The sequence below is a fragment of the Dendronephthya gigantea genome, unplaced genomic scaffold, assembly GCF_004324835.1.
Source record: "Dendronephthya gigantea isolate DGI-Jeju-01 unplaced genomic scaffold, DenGig_1.0 000000F, whole genome shotgun sequence".
Lineage (NCBI taxonomy): Eukaryota > Metazoa > Cnidaria > Anthozoa > Malacalcyonacea > Nephtheidae > Dendronephthya > Dendronephthya gigantea.
The window spans coordinates 5231926-5258496 of NW_021163010.1; the positions used below are offsets into that span (position 1 = coordinate 5231926).

The 26571-nt window shown below is 36.0% G+C and overlaps 3 protein-coding genes across 5 annotated transcripts; all 3 read right to left on the reverse strand.

Annotated features, from left to right (window-relative positions):
* Nucleotides 1–9527: 9527 nt before the first annotated feature.
* On the reverse strand, nucleotides 9528–19130 carry LOC114521806 (transient receptor potential cation channel subfamily A member 1-like). 3 transcript variants are annotated; one of them, XM_028542349.1, is made up of 14 exons: nucleotides 19074–19130; nucleotides 18238–18552; nucleotides 17242–18107; nucleotides 15161–15308; nucleotides 14928–15087; nucleotides 14428–14517; nucleotides 13832–14082; nucleotides 13330–13624; nucleotides 12989–13154; nucleotides 12051–12275; nucleotides 11782–11915; nucleotides 11224–11463; nucleotides 10527–10841; nucleotides 9528–10405 (listed from the first exon to the last, which is right to left on the reverse strand). In XM_028542349.1, the coding sequence occupies exons 4-14, from the start codon at nucleotides 15292–15294 to the stop codon at nucleotides 10043–10045; spliced, it is 2373 nt and encodes a 790-aa protein (XP_028398150.1). In that variant the 5' UTR covers nucleotides 15295–15308; nucleotides 17242–18107; nucleotides 18238–18552; nucleotides 19074–19130; the 3' UTR covers nucleotides 9528–10042. The 3 variants fall into 3 exon arrangements, with proteins under 3 accessions (XP_028398150.1, XP_028398158.1, XP_028398166.1); XM_028542365.1 differs by lacking the exons at nucleotides 9528–10405; nucleotides 19074–19130 and having other exon boundaries at nucleotides 10690–10809; nucleotides 18238–18616; XM_028542357.1 differs by lacking the exons at nucleotides 17242–18107; nucleotides 18238–18552; nucleotides 19074–19130 and having other exon boundaries at nucleotides 15161–15628.
* LOC114521827 (transient receptor potential cation channel subfamily A member 1-like) lies at nucleotides 18625–20578 on the reverse strand. The gene is made up of 3 exons (XM_028542377.1): nucleotides 20379–20578; nucleotides 19589–19701; nucleotides 18625–19313 (listed from the first exon to the last, which is right to left on the reverse strand). The coding sequence occupies exons 1-3, from the start codon at nucleotides 20557–20559 to the stop codon at nucleotides 19050–19052; spliced, it is 558 nt and encodes a 185-aa protein (XP_028398178.1). The 5' UTR covers nucleotides 20560–20578; the 3' UTR covers nucleotides 18625–19049.
* Nucleotides 20579–21175: 597 nt separating this feature from the next.
* Nucleotides 21176–23781, reverse strand: LOC114520552 (serine/threonine-protein phosphatase 6 regulatory ankyrin repeat subunit B-like). The gene is made up of 6 exons (XM_028540849.1): nucleotides 23696–23781; nucleotides 23450–23609; nucleotides 23165–23254; nucleotides 22316–22566; nucleotides 21576–21870; nucleotides 21176–21382 (listed from the first exon to the last, which is right to left on the reverse strand). Exons 1-6 carry the CDS (start codon nucleotides 23779–23781, stop codon nucleotides 21176–21178), a joined length of 1089 nt encoding a protein of 362 aa, XP_028396650.1.
* Between the last annotated feature and the right edge of the window lie 2790 nt (nucleotides 23782–26571).

Below are 26571 nucleotides of genomic sequence, written 5' to 3' on the forward strand. Positions count from 1 at the left end.
ATATAAAGATGTCCTAATATATATAAATATATATAAATATATATACACAAAAACTCAAAAAGGCCCGAGGTTATAGGGCACTTTGATGAAAGCTACGTTCGTCCATGCAATAACTAAAATATTTCTTCTGACAAATAATTGGCAGTGTTCCTAATTCAGTAATTGTTTCGTTTTGTTAAACTGTGCACAAATATTTCAAGGATTGAGTTAAGATATTTCATGAGCCCTTATAGAAACCGCATGAAGTTAATGAATTTCCTTGAAAATTTCATTGTAAATTTTGAGCTGAGGCATATAACCAGAGCATGCTATCCTTGAAGAAACATGCAAGATTGTGAAAAAGTTTTTAAAAGAAATCAACTTTATATTATTTGAGCCGAGGCATATAGCCAAAGCAATAAGACAACGAAACCAAGGGCAGCACCGAGTTATTTTTTTAAAAAATTCACTCAATATTTTTAGAACCAAATAAGGGATATTCCCAAAGCAAGCTGCATGCCCATATAGAAACATGCAGCACCACGAGTACAAATCTTTTTCTCAGAGAAACTGAATAAATACTTTTTGAGCCAAGGCATGTAGCCAAAGCAAGCTGCTCTTATAGAAACAGCAATGAAAATAACACTGCAACGTTATTAGATATCCCAAGATACCTGCCAACACTTCGAACCGCCTAGCAAAGTCAAACAGTACAGACAAAAAGTGGCGCCTTACTTTTCATAAGCACTGCTCGACGAAGCTAAATGATTGGAAATCTCACAGAGACCTTGGAAAAATAATTACGTTACAATGCCACTGCCAATGTTTGTCTCGTATAATTGGTTTTTAACTATAATTGAAATAAGGCATATATATTATATATCGTTTCAAGATAACACCATGCACCCCCCCCCCCATTCCTCCCCTATTTTCTTCAAATAAATTTAAATTCATTAATTGAGAGCATGCTTTTTTGTATATGCAAATTGTTATAAAAGTGCATGTGTGTGTGTGTTTACTTTTGCATAAATTCATGTATTTTAGAGTAGCAAGACAGTATAAGATATACCGTAAAATCAATGTTTCTGGCTTTAATATTAACTGTAGCCTTAAGTTAATGCAAGAGATAAGAGAGATAAACTTTTGGATTATGTCTGCATGCCATTATTGGCTGGCAATGGTTTGCATCTTGTATTTCAGTATTTGCTCATATGTGCGTCTATTTTATGTGCAACTACAGTATCATGAGGTGTATATATAGTGTTGTTTTCTATGTGATGTTCAACTGTTCATATTTGTGATATAAATCGTGTTTTTTCATAAATACATACATACACAAGTTATATGTTCAATTACAAAGTATAGTAAGACAGGATAATTGTATATTTACAATGTTTGCTGAGAAATCAGAAACGTAATTACATACAAATAATTCTACAACCAGACCGAATAGTGACCTATAGTTATCATTTCACAATGTTAATTCCGAAAGCCGCAATTGACCGGATTTCAAGAGCCGAAGATGATTTCAATCAGGACAAGGTCAAGATGGAGATAGAAGAAAGAACCTATGGGATTATGTGTGCCATTTGTGGCTATATGGTTTGCATTAGTGTGCATGGCTTTTTAGCCATTTATATGCATGTGAAATATGGGTACAACAGTTGTGATATATATGTTTTTAGTTTTAACAGGCAAATTATCAACCTAAACCTTAGCGCAGCCCTAAGCGCAACCGAGCAGTCCTAAGCGCAAAACCGAATGATATATTTAACCGAATTTAAGAAACATTTGCTCACATGCATCATGCATTAGCTATGTTCCTGGTGGCCAGAACTTAGTTAACTGAGTTTAAAACTAAAATTTAACTTAAGTTCGTTAACTAAATTAGTTGACTTCGTTAAGTTAATCATGCACTAACCCCTGCATGCACATTTTTTGACCACCAGGCTACTCTAACCTGTAACGATGCCCGGGCATCGCTGAACGTTGCTTTTTGGCGTCGATTTGGCGTAGTTTTTGCGTAGATTAGGCGTCGAGTTGGCCTACATTAGGCGTAGATTTGCCGTCGAAGTTGCCTACATTAGGCGTAGATTTGCCGTCGAACGGTTGCCGTCGATTTGGCTCGTCGGTAATAGCTCAATGAAATAGGTCCAAAATTACCTGTTCAATTTCAGCAACCAGTGTTGCAGAGCAGCTTTGGACTTGCTGTCTCTTTGAATACGAGTCATCTCGGGAAATTATAGCCATGGGTTTTCTTTCCCAGCTCATTTCTATATTCGGTTTGGTTTTAGCTTTTAAACTCCACCTGGAAGAACAAAAGGCAATGTTAGTTAACTGGTTTGGTTTTTAGAACTCAATTCAAAGGTAATTTGCGTGCGATTGGAGCAAAGGTTAGCGCCTTACACAAGATTTAGCGTATATTACCTTTCTCATGTCATCAATAAGTCCCCAGAAAAAGCCTAGACGTGCTTTCTCTTAAAAGGCGAGTTATCTTGAACCATTTCAGCCATAAATTCAGCCGTCAAATGCGAGTCGTCTATGAATTTCGGCGATTTCATCTATGAATTTCTTGCCCACTTTAGTACTTAATTCAGTTTGGTTTAAAACTCTCGAACTCTACCTGCAGGAATAAAGGCAATAATTATTAGATTACTGCTTTGGTCGTTGGACCTTAATTCCAAGTTAATTTGCACGTAATTGGAGCGAAGGATTTAGCACATATTCACCTTTCTCGTGTCATCAATAAGTTTCAAGAAAAAGCCTGGACGTGCTTTCTCTTTGAAAGCGAGTTATCCGAGCCATTTCAGGCGTTCAGCCACAATTCGATCGATCATCAATCTCTTGTTCACGAATTTTATCGTCTAACTTGACGCTTTACGTCGTCGGAAACCTGCATGAAATGAATAAAAAGCACTGTTAGTGTTTTATAAGTATGTATTTTAAATCCAACGCAACACGAACATTACGAGGCATTAGCCTACAAGGGGTGAAATTTGGCCACGCCGAAACCTTAGACCAAAGCTCGCGATAAAATAAGCAGATAAAACCCGTAAAGTAAAAGACATATTACCTGCTATTACACCAACGACAATTAAACTTCTCTTCTGCCACAGCCGAGATCATTGATATAGCGATTTCTGTCGAATTTTTTTGGCGTTGAAGAGACACATCTTTATGCTTCGAAGACCAGTGCCCAAGTGATTTTGAGACGTGAAATCACAGCTAGAATATTCATTTTACCCGCTTCGCGTGTTGCAGAATAAAGTCATCCTATTGGATGAACACTCCCGGCTTGACAGTTCACCAATACTTCTGATTGGATGATCATACAATTTAAATAATATGATTAATTATTTTTCTGAGCAGGGAAAAAATTTCAAAAGATTCATTTCAATCCTCTCTGCCCGGAAGAAGAATTAATCATATTATTTAAACTGCTGTGATCATCCAATCAGAAGCAATGTTGAACTGTCAGGTGGGAGGGTTCATCCAATAGGATGTCTTTATTTTGTGACACGAGCAGCGGGTAAAATGAAATATCTAACTTTGACTGTTGGATTCATCACTTGGGCACTGGTCTTCAAAGCAGAAAGATGAGTCTCTTCAACGCCAGAAAATTTCGACAGAAATTGCTATCAATTATCTCGTCTGTAGCAGAAGAGAAGTTTAGTATCTCTTGTCGTTGGTGTTAATAGCAGGTAATATGCCTTTTACTTTAAGGTTTCCGCGTGGCCAAATTTCACCCCCTGTAATGTGTTTCTCTTGTAATGTCCGTGTTGCTTTTGGATTTATACATACTTATATAATACTAACGTTGCTTTTTTATTCATTTCCTGCAGAGTTCTGACGACTAAAAGCGAAGTTAGCTAATGAAATTTCTGAACAAGAGATTGATGAAGGCTTAATTGTGGCTGAAATGGCTCAAGATAACTCGCCTTTGAAGAGAAAGCACGTCCAGGCTTTTTCTCGAAACTTATTGCTGACATGAGAAAGGTGAATATGCGCTAAATCTTACGTGAGCCGCTAACCTTCGTTCCAATCGTGCGCAAATTAAAGAGTTCTAAATACCTAATTGCAAGCAGTGAACTAATATTATATTTTATTCTTTCAGATGGAGTTTGAGAGCTAAGACCAAACGGAATATAGAAATGAGCTGCGCAAGAAATCATAGTTGAAATTGGCCGAGATGACTCGCATTCAAAGAGACAGCAAGTCCAAAGCTGCTCTGCAACACTGGTTGCTGAAATTGAACAGGTAATTTTGGACCTATTTCATTTACAATAGGATGGGAAAACTTGATACGCCTAATCAGGCATCGTGCGCTCTCTCAAACTGAATAATCACAACCGCGAGTTTTCCCCCGATATTTAAGCTTCTTTTGCTGAAGGTAGCTTCTCGAAATGGCTGTCTATAACAAGCATTACCTTGGTTTCATTTCAGGTAGCGATTTAGCGGGTCAAGCCATTTAAAACGACGACAAAACCTGTTCATAATAAAACGTGAGTATTGAGCAATTGAACATTTTTAGATAAACCGAAAGATGCGGGGGAGTTTATGACTCCGGTCAAGAACGACAACGGCCGCATGATAATTGAATATGAATATTAATAATGGCAAGAAAGGAAATATTTGAAATCCCAGAGGGTTTTATAGATGTTGTTTTTACAATTACAATCCCGATTTTACGCGTGTTTCTCGATAAAAATGTAGTTTGCTTATTTCTGTAATCTTATTTCAGGTTGATGGGTTATTTTAAATAAGCCTCTGTTGAGCTATTACCGACGAGCCAAATCGACGGCGACTTCGACGGCAACTTCGACGGCAAATCTACGCCTAATGTAGGCACCTTCGACGGCAAATCTACGCCTAATGTAGGCAACTTCGACGGCAAATCTACGCCTAATGTAGGCCAACTCGACGCCTAATATACGCCAAAACTACGCCAAATCGACGCCAAAAAGCAACGTTCAGCGATGCCCGGGCATCGTTACAGGTTAGAGTAGCCTGGTGGTCAAAAAATGTGCATGCAGGGGTTAGTGCATGATTAACTTAACGAAGTTAACTAAGTTTAGTTAACGAACTTAAGTTAAATTTTAGTTTTAAACTCAGTTAACTAAGTTCTGGCCACCAGGAACATAGCTAATGCATGATGCATACATGTGAGCAAATGTTTCTTAAATTCGGTTAAATATATAATTCGGTTTTGCGCTTAGGACTGCTCGGTTGCGCTTAGGGCTGCGCTAAGGTTTAGGTTGATAATTTGCCTGTTAAAACTAAAAACATATATCACAACTGTTGTACCCATATTTCACATGCATATAAATGGCTAAAAAGCCATGCACACTAATGCAAACCATAGCCACAAATGGCACACATAATCCCATAGGTTCTTTCTTCTATCTCTATCTTGACCTTGTCCTGATTGAAATCATCTTCGGCTCTTGAAATCCGGTCAATTGCGGCTTTCGGAATTAACATTGTGAAATGATAACTATAGGTCACTATTCGGTCTGGTTGTAGAATTATTTGTATGTAATTACGTTTCTGATTTCTCAGCAAACATTGTAAATATACGATTATCCTGTCTTACTATACTTTGTAATTGAACATATAACTTGTGTATGTATGTATTTATGAAAAAACACGATTTATATCACAAATATGAACAGTTAAACATCACAAAGAAAACAACACTATATATACACCTCATGATACTGTAGTTGCACATAAAATAGACGCACATATGAGCAAATACTGAAATACAAGATGCAAACCATTGCCAATAATGGCATGCAGACATAATCCAAAAGTTTATCTCTCTTATCTCTTGCATTAACTTAAGGCTACAGTTAATATTAAAGCCAGAAACATTGATTTTACGGTATATCTTATACTGTCTTGCTACTCTAAAATACATGAATTTATGCAATCAAAGTAAACACACACACACATGCACTTTTATAACAATTTGCATATACAAAAAAGCATGCTCTCAATTAATGAATTTAAATTTATTTGAAGAAAATAGGGGAGGAATGGGGGGGGGGGGGTGCATGGTGTTATCTTAAAACGATATATAATATATATGCCTTATTTCAACTATAGTTAGAAACCAATTACGAGACAAACATTGGCAGTGGCATTGTAACGTAATTATTTTTCCAAGGTCTCTGTGAGATTTCCAATCATTTAGCTTCGTCGAGCAGTGCTTATGAAAAGTAAGGCGCCACTTTTTGTCTGTACTGTTTGACTTTGCTAGGCGGTTTGAAGTGTTAGCAGGTATCTTGGGATATCTAATAACGTTGCAGTGTTATTTTCATTGCTGTTTCTATAAGAGCAGCTTGCTTTGGCTATATGCCTTGGCTCAAAAAGTATATTTATTCAGTTTCTCTGAGAAAAAGATTTTTACTCGGGGTGTTGCATGTTTCTATATGGGCATGCAGCTTGCTTTGGGAATATCCCTTATTTGGTTCTAAAAATATTAAGTGATTTTTTTAAAGAAAATAACTCGGTGCTGCCCTTGGTTTCGTTGTCTTATTGCTTTGGCTATATGCCTCGGCTCAAAAAATATAAAGTTGATTTCTTTTGAAAATGTTTTCACAATCTTGCATGTTTCTTCAAGGACAGCATGCTCTGGCTATATGCCTCAGCTCAAAATTTGCAGTGAAATTTTCAAGGAAATTCATTAACTTCATGCGGTTTCTATAAGGGCTCATGAAATATCTTAACTCAATCCTTGAAATATTTGTGCACAGTTTAACAAAACGAAACAATTAGGAACATTGCCAATTATTTGTCAGAAGAAAAATTTTAGTTCTTGCATGGACGAACGTAGCTTTCATCAAATGCCCTAACCTCGGGCCTTTTTGAGTTTTTGTGTGTATATATATATATTAGGACATCTTTATGCATGGTATAGCCTTATTATACTCTACCAGAATTAGTGCATGCATGGGTTAATTAAGTCCGTATTGAATAAAAACACATGCACGATCACTTACTAACATTCTTCATGCATACATGCATGTATGGTTTGTTTTCAAATATGAACAGTTGAACATCACATAGAAAACAACACTATATATACACCTCATGATACTGTAGTTGCACATAAAATAGACGCACATATGAGCAAATACTGAAATACAAGATGCAAACCATTGCCAGCCAATAATGGCATGCAGACATAATCCAAAAGTTTATCTCTCTTATCTCTTGCATTAACTTAAGGCTACAGTTAATATTAAAGCCAGAAACATTGATTTTACGGTATATCTTATACTGTCTTGCTACTCTAAAATACATGAATTTATGCAATCAAAGTTAACACACACGAATGCACGTTTATAACAATGTGCATATATAAAAAAGCATGCTCTCAATTAATGAATTTAAACTTCTTGAAGAAAATATGGGAGGAATGGGGGGGGGGGTGCATGCTGTTATCTTGAAACGATATATATGCCCTATTTCTACTGTAGTTAGAAACCAATTACGAGAAAAACATTGGCAGTAGCATTGTAACGTAATTATTTTTCCAAGGTCTCTGTGAGATTTCCAATCATTTAGCTTCGTCGAGCAGTGCTTATGAAAAGTAAGGCGCCACTTTTTGTCTGTACTGTTTGACTTTGCTAGGTGGTTCGAAGTGTTAGCAGGTATCTTGGGATATCTAATAACGTTGCAGTGTTATTTTCATTGCTGTTTCTATAAGAGCAGCTTGCTTTGGCTATATGCCTTGGCTCAAAAAGTATTTATTCAGTTTCTCTAAGAAAAAGATTTGTACTCGTGGTGCTGCATGTTTCTATATGGGCATGCAGCTTGCTTTGGGAATATCCCTTATTTGGTTCTAAAAATATTAAGTGATTTTAAAGAAAATAACTCGGTGCTGCCCTTGGTTTCGTTGACTTATTGCTTTGGCTATATGCCTCGGCTCAAAAAATATAAAGTTGATTTCTTTTGAAAATGTTTTCACAATCTTGCATGTTTCTTCAAGGACAGCATGCTCTGGCTATATGCCTCAGCTCAAAATTTGCAGTGAAATTTTCAAGGAAATTCATTAACTTCATGCTGTTTCTATAAGGGCTCATGAAATATCTTAACTCAATCCTTGAAATATTTTTGCACAGTTTAACAAAACGAAACAATTAGGAACACTGCCAATGATTTGTCAGAAGAAATATTTTAGTTATTGCATGGACGAACGTAGCTTTCATCAAAGTGCCCTATAACCTCGGGCCTTTTTGAGTTTTTGTGTATATATATTTATATATATTTAGACATCTTTAGGACATCTCTAGATTAGGACATCTTTATATGGTATAGCCTTATTATACTCTACCAGAATTAGTGCATGCATGGGTTAAGTCTATGTAAGATAAAAAACACATGCACGATCACTTAGCTACTAACATTTTTCATGCATGCATGCATGTATGGTTTGTTGTCAGTCTTAACACAGGTCTTAACCATTAAGAAACCAATTGCACACTATAAAAAGACCTATACATGCACTTTGTACTAAAACATGTCAAACATAACATGCACTGATCTAATTAAAATGTGTCATATGATCTTTATTAAATATAATAGTTAATGTCCTCGTATATTACTGATGTATATATATGTAAAGAGAACACACACGCTTTGTAATACATGCCGGTGAAGTATTAATAAAAATAGGACAAAAATTATCCGTTTCTTGTCTCATGATTTCAATATATAGCCAAAACCACTCCTTGTAACTCGTAAGACACACACACTTTGTTGTAATACATGATTGTTTTAATAAAATCTCGAAACCTAGCTTGTGTACTTTGTGTTTGATTTCGCGGCTTTCGGTGAGGGTTTTTCTCCAGGAACTCTGGTTTCCCTCGTATAAAACAGTGTCCGTGTGTTCGGAACCGCCGTTGGTTTTCCATTTGAAAATTGAACTTTTCACAAATAAATTGCAAAGCGAAACATTGCGTGTTGACAATTTATAAGCGTATAATTGATGAATCTCGTTTCACGTAAGATATATATTATATACTTGATACAAAGATGAATGTTTTGCAATTTACCCAGTAGACATTTTATTTCTGACGTAAATACGCTTAGAATAGAAAATGAACTAAATGGAATCTAACTGTACACACGGTTACCAGGTTCAATTCCCGGTACACTGTTTCTGCCGCGATGAACTGTTCTCAAAGCATGCAAAGATTGATTCATATTTTTAGCCTATCTTTATAAATTGGATAAGTTTGGTCCATTTTTAGAGTTAGAGATGATTCAATCTTTTTAGAAAAGACTCTACTCCAGATATGCCTTGGCTTACGCTGAACTATATTGGACTCCAAACTCTGTTCACTGCAAAATTATGTATTAGAAAACTGAAACAAGATAATGTTACAATAAACTCTCTTCGTGAAGCAATTTGAAAGACGGATCAGCACTTTAATTCCCATCCATGCATGATTATGATTTCAAAAACGAACACGAAACCCACTACGAACAAATATGAACGATTCAGCAATTTTATTAATGTTAAATATTAGATTGTTAGATGTATATATTACCATGTAATTCAGTTTTACATACTGCAAGTTATTTTTTAAAAAAACATGTCGGATTATTATTATTACGCGTATTTATTTACCACCTACCATATCCTATGCAACCATATACTATTTTTTAAACTTTTTGTAAAGCATTGAAATAAGTCCTGAAACCTAGAAAGCACATCGATAGGTTTATATAGGATGTCATCGCTATTGTTAGGATGACTACACGGCTACTATTAGTATATCATGGTATTATTTACTAATTTCAATACCTGGTAACCGGGCTCATGTAAACAGCCCCTAAAGGAAGAAGGAAATTTCAGTTTTGAGCCGGAACAGATTACAAAAAAGCTTGCGTTTTTTTAATACATCCAGTTATACATACTTATATAGCCTAAAGAACTAATTACTTTACTTTCCCCTAACCATTCTGTTCTTTCCTTATTATTTACTTTTCCCCATTCATATTACTATCCTCCTATTTTTTACCTTCCCCCTATTTTATCTACTTCTATTCTTCACTTGCCACCTATTCTTTCTAGTATTGTTTCCATCCTTTTGTCTAAACGTTCACGTTCATTTTTTATTTGATACTGGATTTCTTTAAATTCGTTTCTTAAGCTTGAGCGAAGACTTTCCAATTTATTATCAATTGCTTTTTCAAAATGATTTTCTAAGGTCATCTCGACTTCATTTATATGATCTTTAGTTTCACTTCTATCTTCAATTGTGTCCAATTGGCTACCAAAGTACAGCGAATCTAAAACCTTGTTATATATATTCTTTTTCCTTTGGGGGAACTCCGTGTGGAATTTATCTTCTTTCACTCTTAAACATGGGATGCGATTCACACTTTTCTCCAGATGAACAACAAATTCAGCCTAAGAAGAGAACTTATAGTCGCCCATTTGCCAACCACTTTAACTGAACTAAATTTTATATCAAAACTAAACTAAATCAATTAAAGAACAGTTAAATCGAGTGATCTTCGAATTTACGTACCATTCGTTTAAATTTATCAAATTTTGCAGATTTCATAACTTCATCGGTATCACCAACAGCTAGGCCAATTAGAGCATTGTTTACAACGATCGTCATGACGAGTATAAACAAAATAAGAATAATCAATTTTAGTTCGTAAATGTCTGGATGCCAGCCACGGCTGACAAACTGTTCCTTGTATTCGAATCCAGATGTCATGGCGACGAAAGTGGATACAGCAGATATGTAGACATTGCGAAAACTATCATATTCTGTCAACAGTACGTAGAAGGTGCTTGAAAAACTGAATAAATACACAATAACCACGAGTAAGATCTAAAAACATAAAAAAGAAAAAGTAGCGACTTATCAATTAGAATTGCATTGGTCGCATCATTCCTATGGGAAACAACGTTGCACTATAGTTGGTATTTGAGTAGCGTGAAAAAAAATAAGGACAGTTTAACTTCACCAAGTGCAATTAAAAAACTGAGAAGGCACAACATCTCACTTCATTTACTGATGTGTGTCATAACTCACTCTCGTTCCACCTCTAACGTTACCCTGCAGCTGAGTGCAACACCGCATTAGCCTAATTCTTAAATGAATCTATTTTGCTTGCTTCGTGCATTTGTATGCTTACGAGGGCACTCGAGATCGACGCATCCGCTAATATATATTTTATACAGCTGAACCAACAATGATATCATGCACACACCTTCATAAGAGTCCAGAAAATCTTTTGGACGACTATGATATATATTCCCATCACTGGTATAACTTTGAGAAACTGAATGAGTGTAAACCATGACAATAAGACAGCGAACGATCCACTACCAATTTGCACTAGTGATAACTCTTCAGTTACAGGCAAAAGAAACATGACAACAGCGACATGCAACATAATTTCAAAATAGTGACGTGGCATTTTGAAATAATGGAGGCCTTGCACTTTTACCTGAAATACAGCATGATCAGAATTAGTATATATATGCGTAGGTAACGTATATATATACTTTGCGTATATATCAAAATATCAAACTCTGTGTGTGACTGTTCCAGATTTTTTAAAATCATTCCAGAGCCATGCATGAAATTTTTCATTCAATTTATACCTTTTCTCTAATAGTTAAATCTTATAGTTTGCAACCATACCGTATGTGCAACAAGCCCCTGACCCCCACGATTTTTTAGGGAGAGTTGGGTCTGTTTAAGGCCAGGTTTATACAAAGCAACAAAAATTGCATTAAGGCATTGTAATGAAATTATATCGTACCTGAAAAATATTTTTTGTCACTGTCGCAAATATTATGATTAGTAATACTGATCTTATCAACATTATGCCAGGAGCAGTTGGTGCAACACCGTGGCGATGGTGGGTGTCGTTTCTGACATTTTCAACCTCAAAGCCTGTAAAAAAATATGAACAGCTTTGTTTTTTACAGATCTTGGTACTGAGAACAGGATTTTTCTGGTTGAAATGCAGACTTGTAGTTACGTTGTTACTGTTAGCAAGGCATGCACAACTTGTTATCTGCAACTCACGTTGTCTGGGGTGTACTTTTCCAACAACTAGTACTGCATATACCATAAGACAAATGTGAAAGATCAAATTCACAATTATTGACGCCAAACTGTATTTGAATCCTCTTTTTCGCCATTTCACTTTAACATATTTGACAGATAATGGATGCCCTAAGCATATCTCGCATTCGTTTTCGATCATGGCATTTAAGGCTTCGAACTGAGGACGCGGGCGACCGTTCATTCCTAACAGGAAAATATATAAGAATACTTATTAATTTACAGCAACTTGCTTCCTAGTGGCTCACAATATAGTTATTTAACTATATTAGGCCCAGCTTTTATAACCTGGGCCTCATGCAGAAAGCTCGTGGACGATCGAAGCTGCATGGTTAGTTTGTTATCTCCTAGCTGTGCTGATTGATTAATTAGTCGCTCCAAAATTGCCCGAGGTTTGGAACTTCGTTGAATAAACCTGAGCATTCTTAAATGGCACTTCTCTTTCACTCGTAATGTCAGAAAATTTTACCAAATTGGAATCGCCCACGCAGGCTGCTGGTCCGCTAATTTTGGCAAAATTTTCAAACATCATTCTTAAAGTTTGTTCCAAATTGTTCTCGCCATTGCACGCATGATTATATATAGATTATAATCATCAAAATGAACTGGATTAATGAAATTGAGCGTCTGGTTTTACTGGGCTTTACACTTGAGTTTTGCATTAATATAATAATATAATAAGGTTTCAAATTTTAACAAAAGCTTGCATGTTTATAATAGGATAATACACCCTTTACTTCAATTGCTTTTCATTCTGTATAGCTTTAGCATTTATAAATATATCAGTATATATATATATATATATATATATATATATATATATATATATATATATATATATATATATATATATATATATATATATATATATATATATATATATATATATATATACATACCTTTTTGTTCCAGGCAAAAGAAATCATATATAACTTTTAAATCACGAGTCTCTTTGCTTCCTTCAGTAGATACACATTTATCTAATAACACCTTCGCCATTTCAGGCATACTTTCAATCATACTTGCCAAACTTCCTTCAGGTCCACGGTGTGAATTACTCACTATCTATAAAACATGAATCAAATCTTGTTATATGCCATATTATGTATTATGAATGCATGCATGTTGGACAAGCAGTTTTATCCCAGAACTTTAGAATTCTGGCGTATCGATAGATCTAATTTGTTAATTAATTTAATGTTATTTTCCTTTTCCTTTTCGAATTTATTTCTCAATTTACCTTTTTCCAGACCTCAGTTTTCAGGAAAACGTGAACAACTTCAGACGAGTTGCTCGAAAATGCCCAGTCAAAAGCGGAAAGTCCAAATTTATCCGGAATCTCGTAATCAGCATTCAAGGAAAGTAGATATGAGACCAGGTTGGGGAAATTGTTTTGTGCTGCTAATAATAATGATGTTCGGGAACTATTATCTGCGATGTTTATAGAATCTGGATTCTCTTGTAAAAGCAGTGCAACATTCTTTTTTAATCCTTTACTTGCAGCTATATGCAGTGCCATTTGATTATTTGCGTCTCTGTAGAAAATGTGACAAAATTAATTTCACTTATTTTAAATGGCGAATAAAGTAGAACTTCTACACTGTACTATTCCTCAAGGTTAGAGGCCTGAAAATTGATAGATGAATAACGCTATTGAGCCCTGCAGAGACGTCATAGTCCATTTCCTGCAGGACGTGATGTTATAGCCTAATATTCCAGCAGTTGTGTGAAAGTTAACTCACGGAAGTGTCGTGTCGCCTCCTTTGGATATTAAGAATTCCAAAACATTGGATTGTCTAATACCAGCAGCATAGTGGACAGGCGTTTGCAACATATTATCCACTCTGTTCACAGAGTCAGGATCTTTGCTGAGGACAAACTTAACAGCGATCATTGATTTACTTTTCACAGCCAAATGAAGAGCAGATCTCCTTGCTATTTTCGTTTCTAACTTCAATAACGAGTTGTCATATTCATAAAGTATTTTTAATGACTGCAAAAAATACGTTACGAGTTACGAGTTAGTAAAATAATAGATAGATTTGATCAGTGCTGCTGCATTAACTCTTTGAGTTGTTTAAGGCAAACACAGGCTGCCTTTTTTAGCAATGTTTAATTGTAAAGTCTTTAAGCCTCATGACAAATATTCAATTTAATGGAGGGTTCCTATCCTGGCGTAGACGACACCAATGAAAACATTAAGGTCTGGGCTTGTCGAATGCAATTCAAGCAATAGATTATGAGATGATAATGAAGCTAAATGAGGTATATCATCTTATAATCTCATGTTTGAACCTATACCTAATTATTGACATGAAAACAAAATTATTTGATGTACCTCAATATTTGCAATGATGACTGCACGGTGTATCGGAGTATCTCCTTGTTTGTTATCTGCCTGATGAAGAGCCTCATCCACTGAGGATTTCTATATAAGAAAATATAATTTCTATCACCTGGACCCATATTTTTGTGCCAGGAACTAGTCTCTTTTGGAATCAGCAGGCCAAGATGTGTGAAGTTCTTTGCATCGCTGTGTTACTTTAGAGAGCTATATCTGTCCTAAGAGACTAAGACGCAATAAGACTCCATTATTGAGAACGACCTACAGGGGAGGGGGGTGGAAGTGGCAGGAGTTGGGAAAACACTCGGGGCCGTGTTAATTGTCACCCGTAAGGAGGAATTGTAAAATGAGTTGAACCCATGCAGTAGAGCTTCACAGAGCTATATTTTCACCCGTTTATAATTTGTGCTCACTAATCTGTACCAGGATGGCTCGCGTAGGCCTTGGGACCTGGGTCCTATTACGTCACAAAGCTCGTAATGTTTCAAACGTACTTCTTTAGCGTTTTCCAGCAGCTTTCGCAAAGTATCCGGCTTCGACACCGCATAGTGGAACACATTTCGTTGATAATTGTCAGTTTCTTTGATGTCCAAACTATCTAATTTTATTTCTTGAAAATAATTTGCTCTAAGAGACTGGCCACGTCGGACAGCACTATTAAGAAAAAACGCATTGTGCTTTGAAAATTGAATTGAAATTTACACCCAATGTTAGCGAACATTTTTACCTCATAAGCGGGTTGCCAAAACCTATGTCGCTAATGGATGTTACAGATTCGCGAAGTCCACCGTCATTATCATCCTCCGCCGGTTCCTCGTCTCCTTTGAATACATTCATTGGCATTCGTTCTCCTGGCTCCATTTTTTTGTTTTGATCTTTCAATGATGGAAATAGAGTGAGAAATAAATTTCTTGTAAATTCATTTTAATATTAGTATAGCAGTAGGGGTTTTCGAAATTCGAACATCCCTATATCTATCTTTCATTCACACACAGGAAAAAGATATAGTGCCAGGTTCTGAAATTCGGACACCCCTATGTTCATGTTACATTCTTAGTCTGCGGAGACCAAATTGAGATATTTTGTCAATTATCATTAGTGTTAAAATACAGCACACCTACTAAATACTAACGCAGTTAGCGTCAATTTAGTCCTCTGCCTGAATTTCATTTAATCGTAATTATCGCGAACTAGTTATTTTCATTTTGTCTTTCATTTTCATTTTCATATTTGAAAATTTGTCTTATTTTTGCATTCCAATCGGCCATTGTTGACTGCAAAAATTTATGAGCTATCACCTTGAAACCTGCCTGTTTTTTTTCAAACCATCTTAAATGGCAAAGTGATGTGCCTCATCAAGGCGTTGTGTAAACACGCGTTACAGCGGTTTCTGCGCATCGGTTCTGCTCATATATATTGGGGGAGTCCATGATTTAGAAGTTGCCCAATTTCTTTCAACATGCATAAACTCAATGTGAGAAAAACGTTTGTTTATATCACGTAACCGACTGTAACGTAACTTTAATATTTCAGTTAACATTATAAATACCAGTGGTATAGATAACTCCAAATGGAGAGCAATTTTCCAACAAGAATTTTTCTCGCTATCGGTGGCATTACGAGTTTACGACCCCTGCCCATAGATATAAACGACCAGCACTTTGTTGTTGAGCAATGTTGACGGATAAACGAAACCGCACCGGAATTCACACGGACCGTGCAGTGTAAATTCTGCCGTCATTTTTTTTGTTCCGGCCCAGAGTAAATGTAGTCTAAATCTCACACCGCTCAAAAGGAACAAACATTATTTTTTGAATGTGTCCATGGAAAAAGTGGGAAAAACAATAAATGATTGATTGGTTTTCAACTATACCTCATAAGACCGCCATGCATATTGGTGTACAACCGTACATTTTAAAATTTATAACTTTTCAAATCTTCTAAACTGCGGAACTTTGAAGTGGACGTCTTGGGAAATCCACATCAGCAGCAATTTTGCTGGCAGAAGCGCCGCGCCTTTTTATCATCGTAGTTCACTTCCGCTTTTTCGATAGGCGTGGTTAACGTTAGGGTTAGGGTAACAGTTAATTTGCATCACTATGTTTGCATGCAAGCTGGTCTATTAGCTGGCGATCTCAGCGACCACGACGATCGCAATGGTCGTGATCGCTGAGATAGAAAATGTTCCTTACGTTACGTTTCGTAACGAATTTTTTTCACTGTAGCGATCGTAATGACTGAAGCGATCATAACGACTAAATGGAAACCACTTCAAACCAACCGACAATAAACAAATCATGCACCGACAATAAACAGAGACAAATTATACACGGCATTGCAGGGCGAATCATGATGAAAACAGTAACATATTCGCATGTAGTTTTCCCTGGTTTAGGCCTACCTAACTTTGATCGTCATATGACATACCCATGACAGTATTGTCCCGGTATGGAGTGTCTGATATACACGATGAGCGTATATAATCTCTCTATACTGTAGCATCTCGTATCTCTATATCATCTCAGGTATATATAATCTCTGACTATTATGTATCGCACAAGCAGGCATACAAAAATTACAAAGTCGGCATGCAATTGATAACCCCACGTTTACTTTGAAATTGTCACGCATAGGCAATCAACGTTGTTGATTTATATTGAATTGATACATAAAACACAAAGATATAATATACATAATTATATAGTGAGTATGCAATTCAACACACGAAGTACAGTTATTTATATTATAACATGGTGCGCATATTTTGTGCTAAATGTACAGCCAGTATATTAAAGTATATATACATACCAGAAGATATAAGCTTTCGACTTCTGTACGTGGCGGGTTTTGGCAATACGCTGGCTTGGCCTTGGCCAATATAATGTAGAGACCGGAAAAAAGTTGCTAGGCAATTGCACGTTCAAGTAAACTGTTCTGACAATCGCGTATTTTGACATTTGATATTTTTTAAATCTTATAATTCCTCATGCATAAAATCGAACTTTAGTTGAGCTGACAGTGATGCGCCTTATTACAATTAGAAGCTTGAAATCCTGTTTGGGAATTAAACTCTTTTGTACTTTCAGGACCAAGTGTCAGTCATAGTAATACTTAAGGCGATTCCTTTAAAGGCCGTCCGGCCTCCACTTGCACGTACGTACACGAAATCGCACGTATACCTGCACGTATACGGCTTGCGCGTTGATAGCCGCCTTAAAAGTAGACTATCTCATAAACACAGTTCACTATGGTTTCAAATTTCAAAAAACCTTGTGGTCCTTTTTTTTAAACCCAATGTATATATATATATATCACTCGCCTCCAATTCTTTCTAGTATCGTTTTCATTCTTCTGTCTACACATTCACGTTCATTTCTAATTTGATCCTGGACTTCTTTAAATTCGTTTCTTAGGCTTGAGCGAAGACTTTCCAATTTATTATCAATTGCTTTTTCAAAATGATCTTCTAAGGTTGTTTCAATTTCATGTTCATGTTCTTCAGTTTCATTTCTATCTTCAATTGTGTCGAATTGGCTACCAAAGTACAGCAAATCTAAAACCTTGTTATATATATTCTTTTTCCTTTGGGGGAACTCCGTGTGGAATTTATCTTCCTTCACTCTCAAACATGGGATGCGATTCACACTTTTCTCCAGATGAACAACAAATTCAGCCTATGAAGAAAAAGAACTTATAGTCGCCCATTTCATTTGCCAACCACTTTAACTGAACTAAATTTTATATCAAAACTAAACTAAATCAATTAAAGAACAATTGAATCGAGTGATCTTCGAATTTACGTACCATTCGTTTAAATTTATCAAATTTTGCAGATTTCATAACTTCATCGGTATCACCAACAGCTAGGCCAATTAGAGCATTGCTTATAACGATCGTCATGACGAGTATAAACAAAATAAGAATAATCAATTTTAGTTCGTAAATGTCTGGATGTAAACCACGGTTGACAAACTGTTCCTTGTATTCGAATCCAGATGTCATGACGACGAAAGTGGATACAGCAGACATGTATACATTGCGAAAACTATCATATTCTATCAACAGTACGAAGAAGGTGCTTGAAAAACTGAATAAATACACAATAACCACGAGTAAGATCTAAAAACATGAAAAAACAAAAGCAACCATCTTATCGATTACTTATCAATTACAATGCACAGGATCCTATCACTCCTATGGCTATAGGAAACAACGTATCATATTTTTATGATTATAATATAAACTCATAGTGAATAAGACTCATGCAGGTGTATATGAAATAACGTTATGAAGATGCTACTCTGAGTCACCAACCAGGTAAGCTGAAAAAATAGTTGATTACCGTGGTCTGTGGTCATGAGCTGATTTTTCAGCTTACCCGGTTGGTGACTCAGAGTAACATCTTCACATGCTCATTTCGATTTCACAATATTCATTTCACAATTATATATATGGACTAGTTAAGTTGGTATTTGAATCACGCGTGAGGAAAAATTAAAGACGTTTTTGACTTAACCAAGAGCCATTGAAAAACTGAGATGACACACCATCTTACTACATTGGTGTGTCACTGTCGTTCCACCTCTAACGTACCCTGCAGCACTGGCCTTTTTAAATTAATCTATTTTGTTTGCACACACCTTCATAAGAGTCCAGAAAATCTTTTGGACGACTATGATATATATTCCCATCACTGGTAAAACTTTGAGAAACTGAATGAGTGTAAACCATGAAAATAAGACAGCGAACGATCCACTACCAATTTGCACTAGTGATAATTCTTCAGTTACAGGCAAAAGAAACATGACAACAGTGACGTGCAACATAATTTCAAGGTAGTGACGTGGCATTTTGAAATAACGGAGGCCTTGCACTCTCACCTAAAATACAGCAAGGTCAAAAATATGCAATGCAACGGTAATATAATCGTTAGCAGGGACACCACAACAGTGTACACCAATTACAGTGGGCTCTTACAATAAAACAGTACATTTACCATGCACGAAACGCAGCGATACGATACAAGACAGAACGAAACAACGAAACGAAACGAGACAAAACAAAGCAGAGCGAAACAAGATAAAACTGACAGGCAAAACGAAATGTATGCCGATTCAACTTCCACCGACACTGCCGCCGTAAAGATATATCGTACCTGAAAGAGATTTTTTATCACAGTTGCAAATGTTATGATTAGTAATATTGCTCTTATCAACATCATGCCAGAAGAAGTTGATGCAACACCGTGGTGATAATGGCCACTAATACCTATAAGAATAGTATATAAAAACAACAGATATAAAACGGACAACTTGTTTCTCAGTTCATAGGGTCTCACAAGTCGTTTCAGCAGTTGTCAACTTGGAAAAAGCAGTGTCGGCCACTGTTAACAAAAATAGCATTTGTTTATTAAAATAACTTGTTACATAGATTCTCTAACATATATATTTGGTAGAACAGGAGTGTTGCAAAGGTTTTCAAGCAGTATAAAGTAATACAATCAGTGCAAAGTATAAAAAAAATTCACGCAGAATATATGTGACAAAATTAATTGATTTTTACATCATTATTAAGTTAATTTATTTGCCTTTCAAATGACATCCATGTACGCGTCATTCTGTTAAAAAAATGAACGAGTATTGCATGGGTCGACAAAAAAGTCGATAAAAATCACATTCTTCCACCAATGTGAATTGGACAATTTTCTTATGAAAATTTGTCAAACAATGCTTTGAAATGCTCATTATCACTGAAAACAGAAATTGCAAATTTTCATACACCCTGTATAGACAGTACGATAACAACTTGCTAACATTGGGGCCACTCAGGCACAGCTTGTTTGCAGACATCATACGATATATCAGTGGTATTATACGTTTGCATGTACTGTCTGCAAGGCACATAGCTATATACAAACTATACAAATTAGTATCAGTGCAACTCACGTTTGCTGGTGTCTACTTTTCCAAGAGCTAGTATTGTGTATACCATAAGACAGATGTGAAAGATCAAATTCACAATTATTGACGCCAAACTGTATTTGAATCCTCTTCTTCGCCATTTCACATTAACATATTTGACAGATAATGGATGCGCTAAGCATATCTCGCTTTCATTTTGCACCATGGTATATATAAGGCTTTAAATTGGGGATGTAGGCACCCGTTCATTCCTAACATACAAGAAAAATATATCAATATTATAATCATCAATTTAAAGTAACTTGCTTCCTATGGTGGCTTACAATAGCTTTTTGACAATTATATATAATATATATAATATACATTTTGGTATAATATACTATACACTGCTTTGGCATCAATAGATTCCAAATTTTGCCTCCATGCAGAATTGAATTTATATATGTTTCTGAAAACTGAAAAACCGCGTAGTGTTGCCGCATCGCGTCCTGCCTTCGACCTTAAAGCTCGTTGACAAAAATTGGATTACGTTATATCCACTGAATTGAACTGTGACGAAGGGAGCAAGGGAAGCAGAAGAAGGATATAAATAAGATGCTTTTTTATAGAAACAATCCTATACCTTATACTTCTACCGATACTTATTACTATATATATAGCCCCGTTTACACCACACTCAATTTATATTTATCGGACGGCACGGCTAAATTGAGTACTAGTGCCAATTTCATCCGTGCCCGGCCTTTGTTTTGGTAGCCTGAACACTAATAAAACTGGACATGGGTACCAATTTTAGCCGTGCCGATAAATTGAGTATTGTGTTAACGGGGCTTGTTTTTATAGCTAATATTTACATGCATACCTGTTTGTTCTAAGCAAAAGAAATCATAAATAACTTTAAAATCATCATTCTCTTTGCTTCCTTCAGTAGATACACAGTTATCTAATAACACCATCGCCATTTCAGGCATATTTTTAATCATTCTTGCCAAACTTCTTTCAGGTCCATGGTGTGAATTACTCACTATCTAAAATATATAAATGATATCGTGTATAATATATATGTATATTAGATACCATGAATGTAATGAAATGGCCACTTCGATCCTTCTGCCTTCATGTCCGAAAATTTTAACCGAGAACTCTACTGATTCTGCATGGCGTATTGTTCTAATTCATTAATTTAATCTTCTTTTTTTATTTTGAACAATTTCAATTTACCTTTTTCCAGACCTCAGCTTTCAGGAAAACGTGAACAACTTCAGACGAGTTGCTCGAAATAGCCCAGTCAAAAGCGGAAAGTCCAAATTTATCCGGAATCTCGTAATCAGCATTCAAGGAAAGTAGATATGAGACTAGGTTGGGGAAATTGTTTTGTGCTGCTAATAATAATGATGTTCGGGAACTATTATCTGCGATGTTTATAGAATCTGGATTCTCTTGTAAAAGCAGTGCGACATTCTTTTTTAATCCTTTACTTGCAGCTATATGAAGTGCCATTTGATTATTTGCGTCTCTGTAAAAAATGTAACAAAATTCATCTCCCTTACCTAAATGGCGAATAAGGTAGAATGTAGCCTGGAAATTGACAGATGAATAACGCTATTGAGCTTTTGTAGCCGTCATAGTCCGTTTCTTGACAGAGGCGTACGTGACATCTTCTGGGGGCCCTGTTTAAAATATTGAAAGGGACCCCTTCCCTATAACCATATTATAACCTTACATACACCTATAACCTAATTCATCTCACAGCACATTCGCAAGCCTGTAGTCAGTGTGCCTATATTTATAGTTATTCAAAGCGTCTGCATGGGTATGATATCACAGTTTACTTCGGTTTACGATTTCGTTTGTGATTTAAGAAGAATTTTCTAAAAAACCTACGCCAATATGACGGACTACTTTGACATGTCACATTACAATAGTCTAATATTCCAGCAGTTGTGTGAAAATTAACTCACGTAAGTGTCGTGTCGCCGTCTTTGGATATTAAGAATTCCAAAATATTGGATTGTCTAATACCAGCAGCATAGTGGACAGGCGTTTGCAACATATTATCCACTCTGTTCACAGAGTCAGTGTCTTTACTGAGGACAAACTTAACAGCGATCATTGATTTACTTTTCACAGCCAAATGAAGAACAGATCTCTTTGCTATTTTCGTTTCTAACTTCATTAACGAGTTGTCATATTCATAAAGTATTTTTAATGACTGCAAAAAATACTCGAGTTAGTAAATAATAGATAGATTTGAACAGTGCTGCTGCAAAGGTTGCTGCAATTGCTTATAAAGCTGTTCGCAAACACAGGCTTCCTTTTTTAGCACATGATCAATTGTAAACCCTTTCCAAATGTTCAATTTGACAGATGAAAAGTGGAGCTTTTATAGGTATATGTGGTATTATAGAGGCCCGTGTGGGTGCCCGGTCAAATACTGCGGTTATATGATGTTTCTTTATCTGTCCTGGCATATATATAGACATAGGGATACGAGTCTCTTGCATGGACCAACCTAACGTGCGTTACACCACAGGTAACAGTATACAGTTATATTATTTAACGAAGTTTAACTTGTAACGAGGTATAAAATAAAAGAAACTTATAGGGGCTGTTTGCATGAGCCCGGTTACCCGAGATTCAACGAAGCTTGAGAGGACTTTGAGGTATTGAAATAAGTCTTTATGACACCAAACCAGCACATGCTATTGTTGTTACCTCAAAATCATCTCACGCTTTGTTGAATCTTGGGTAACAAGGATCATGTAAACAGCCCCTTATTGATGACATGAAGACAAAATTGTCTGTGGTACCTCAATATTTGCAATGACGGCTGCACGGTGTATCGGAGTTTCTCCTTGTATGTTATCTGCCTGATGAAAAGCCTCATCCACTGAGGATTTCTATATGAACAAAAAATAAGTAGAAATTCGTACCACCTGGCCCTATATATATACGTTTGTACCAGGATTTATTTAGAATTAAAGTTTATATGTATGCGTTAATGACCCAATAAGTCATTATTACAGATAACGTACAAGTGATTAGGCTTGGCCCTAAGAAATCTAGTATTCTAATGACTAATGTTTCAAACGTACTTCCTTAACGTTTTCCAACAACTTTTTCAAAGTATCCGGCTTTGACACCGCATAGTGGAACGCATTTCGTCGATAATCGTCAGTTTCTCTGATGTCCAAATTATTATTTAATGTTTCTTGAAGAAAAGTTGCTCTAAAGCACTGGCCACGTCGAACAGTACTGCCGTAAAAAAATTTTCAACGCGTCAAGTGTATACTGAAAAGTGAAATTGGAATTTTTAGCCAATATTTAAGGAACTTTTTTACCTCATTTGTCCACCGTCATTATCATCCTCCGCCGGTTCCTCGTCTTTTTTGAATGCACTCATTCGCATTCGTTCTCCTGGCTTCATTTTATTGTTTTGATCTTTTCAGTGCAAGATGAAATGAAATGAGAAATAAATTCTAGTAAATTCATCGACGAATTAACGCAATATGACACTGCACATTATGCATTTCTGAGAAACATTATGCACGAATAATAATACTTTAGCAGTTTGCGCAGCAAAATTCAGTAGCCGCGCTTTTTACTTCAGACAATTATTACGAAATGCGCATATATATAGTAATTTAGCATTCGGTCAAAAAATAGAAGGTCAATATCGATGAGGAAATTACTTGGGTAACATGTCACATAAAATGACGTGTAATGTAAATATTAGTATGACCCTTCGGAATCACAAAAATTACTTTTCCTGTCATGAGGTGACAGCCCATGGGATCTTCTCCCAAACAATAGTACTGTCGTACAAAGTACAAGTGTACGTCAGGATTCAAGAACATAAGTTCTAGACGGATACTAGTTTGTGTCAATCATTTCTTTGTTATATTTTGCTCGGTTAAGCACTTAAAGCCTTACGTCACGAAAAGCTTGATTCGATAAAATTATTAATAAAATAGTTTATAAGTTTGAGATGTGGTTCACAGAGTAATAATTTAATAATTGTACTTTAAGTTGATGATAAATATTTCTAGTTGTGAACAAGTTTTAACAATTAATGATCGATTAAGCAAAAGACCAACTCGACTGGTGCGTCAACGCCCTTAAGTAAACAAAATCGAGAGCTGGACCGAGCTTCTAACGCCAACCCACACTTGTAACCTACAACGCTGATTGGATAGTGTGGATCACACCCATATAAAAGGATGTGCACAGCAACAGAACCCTCAGTGGACTAGCGGAGTAAAAAGCATATGAAACGTTAAAAAGCTCAACCTTACAGAACAGACCAAGGAGACACGACTAAAACGACTAAGATCCAAAAGAAGAGAAGAACGAAACAAGAAGAGAACATTAAGCACATTAGTTAACCTAATGTAAAGATCTCCTACCTCGCGTAGAAAGAATAAAAACCATTTAACACAATTAATATATCAGTCTGGGACTAGTTGTATAAAAAAGTGGTTAACTTTTAACTTTAGTTAGTGACAGAATTGACCAATCAGAGTAATTCATTTCTGAGTTAACTACGATTTAACTACGCAAAATGTAGTAAGAGGTTTATATAACCGGCCCCTGCCTTATATAACATTGCGTACGCGTAGCATGCTTCGTCGGTGCAATTCAATGAAGCAACTCAGTCCTACAACGTCCATGCAGAACTTCGTATAACTTTATTAAGAGAAAATATTTTTAGAGGGATTTTTTCTTCATAAAGGGTTATTATGAAATCATTCTCTGTGAACAACATGCATGTGCAACATATGTATATAACAGTGATGTTTACAGGGTGTTTTTTTATACTCGCGTGTACAATACAAACTTTCACACGATTTTAAGATAGACTAGCAAAACTTGGCAATGTTTTTCCATTAACTGCGTTGTTGTGTAAACGTGTTGTCTAAATTTGACACCGCGCTATAAACAAAACTTGGGAGAAGCTGCTTCATGAGGCTGCTTGCCATGCATGGTATCGATCACCGGTGTACATTTTAAAATTTAATAATTTCTATCGTCTGACTATAATAGCAGAACTCTGTACCGGCAGAAACGCCTGATTATATTATACCGAGTCAGTTTTTGTTCCTGTCCTAATATTCTTAAAAACTATGGTAAAAATGGTTAATATCCAAATTTTGCATTCAAAAGTAAATCTCTTTCTAAAAACTGAAAATTTGCTTCGCGTTTAAAATATCGCTATATATATAAGGGACGCATAGAATCGTTAGAATGCCCCATTTTTCTCATGAGCCGTTGTTAGTGCGGTGACGGAAAAAATTTTAAATAAAAATAGCAACACATCTCGTTCTTTAGTGCATGATCATCGACAATAAACAGAGACAAGCTGTATACAGCATTGTTGGACGAATCATGATGAAAACAAGGTCTATATATCGGTTATCAATAATTATTATCGAAAAATTAATGGTCTTATTATATTTATCGTTGATATTCGTTTTGACATTTGATATTTTCTAAAGTTTTCCTCACGCATGCACTGAACGTTGAGTTGACAGTTATGCTGCCTCTTGAATTACAATTTCATTACAAGCTTTGAAATCTTGCTGGGGAATTAAACTCTTTTGTGCTTTAAGAACCAAGTGTTTACTTGAGATATTAAAGAAATGGACTGAAAACAATCGCATTAACGCTGTGGTATACTCAAGCGTGTCTTCGTATAACAGAATCTATAACGACAGCGGCGACAGCCTACGACAGCGCGTATAGGAACCGGGGGCGGGGAGCACGGCAGGCCTTTTTGTAGACGATTTTGGTGCTGTAGATTATTTAAACTTTAAAGGTGCCCTTTTTAGTCTTCTAAACACATTTACGTAGCTACACTCATGCAGTTAAACAGAGACGCCGAAAATTCGCTTACAATTCATTAACATGTTTCCAAATTTTGTGTAAATTATGAAGTTTGCCTGTATACTTCATTTATAATTTAGACATCCTGTACGATAAATCAAAACTGACGAGAACCATCCGCAGTGGTTCGATCATATATCAGGTAGATATAGTTACTACGTGTCACGGAGGCTTTTGTGCTTCGTCACAAAAGACGAACTAACACAGCCAAACCACAGTAATGGTGACGCTTCAGCTTTGACGTGTAGTAGTACTTAGTTTTAAGAATTTTTCATCACTGCACATACGCTTGGAAATTGCGCAGGTTTTTTTACAAAAACCAAGTTTCAAAAAA

Coding starts and splice junctions, on each gene's coding strand:
- LOC114521806 (XM_028542349.1), bottom strand. CDS start 15,294: ATGGAGCCAGGAGAACGAATGCCAATGAATGTATTCAAAGGAGACGAG. Junction 13,155..13,329: donor AAACTGAGGTCTGGAAAAAG/GTAAATTGAGAA, acceptor CATGTTTTATAG/ATAGTGAGTAATTCACACCG. Junction 10,842..11,223: donor TTTTCTGGACTCTTATGAAG/GTGTGTGCATGA, acceptor TTATGTTTTTAG/ATCTTACTCGTGGTTATTGT.
- LOC114521827 (XM_028542377.1), bottom strand. CDS start 20,559: ATGGTGCAAAATGAAAGCGAGATATGCTTAGCGCATCCATTATCTGTC. Junction 19,702..20,378: donor AAAAGTAGACACCAGCAAAC/GTGAGTTGCACT, acceptor CTATTCTTATAG/GTATTAGTGGCCATTATCAC. Junction 19,314..19,588: donor TGATAAAAAATCTCTTTCAG/GTACGATATATC, acceptor GCTGTATTTTAG/GTGAGAGTGCAAGGCCTCCG.
- LOC114520552 (XM_028540849.1), bottom strand. CDS start 23,781: ATGAAGCCAGGAGAACGAATGCGAATGAGTGCATTCAAAAAAGACGAG. Junction 23,610..23,695: donor AATGACGGTGGACAAATGAG/GTAAAAAAGTTC, acceptor TTTTTACGGCAG/TACTGTTCGACGTGGCCAGT. Junction 22,567..23,164: donor CCGTCATTGCAAATATTGAG/GTACCACAGACA, acceptor TATTTTTTGCAG/TCATTAAAAATACTTTATGA.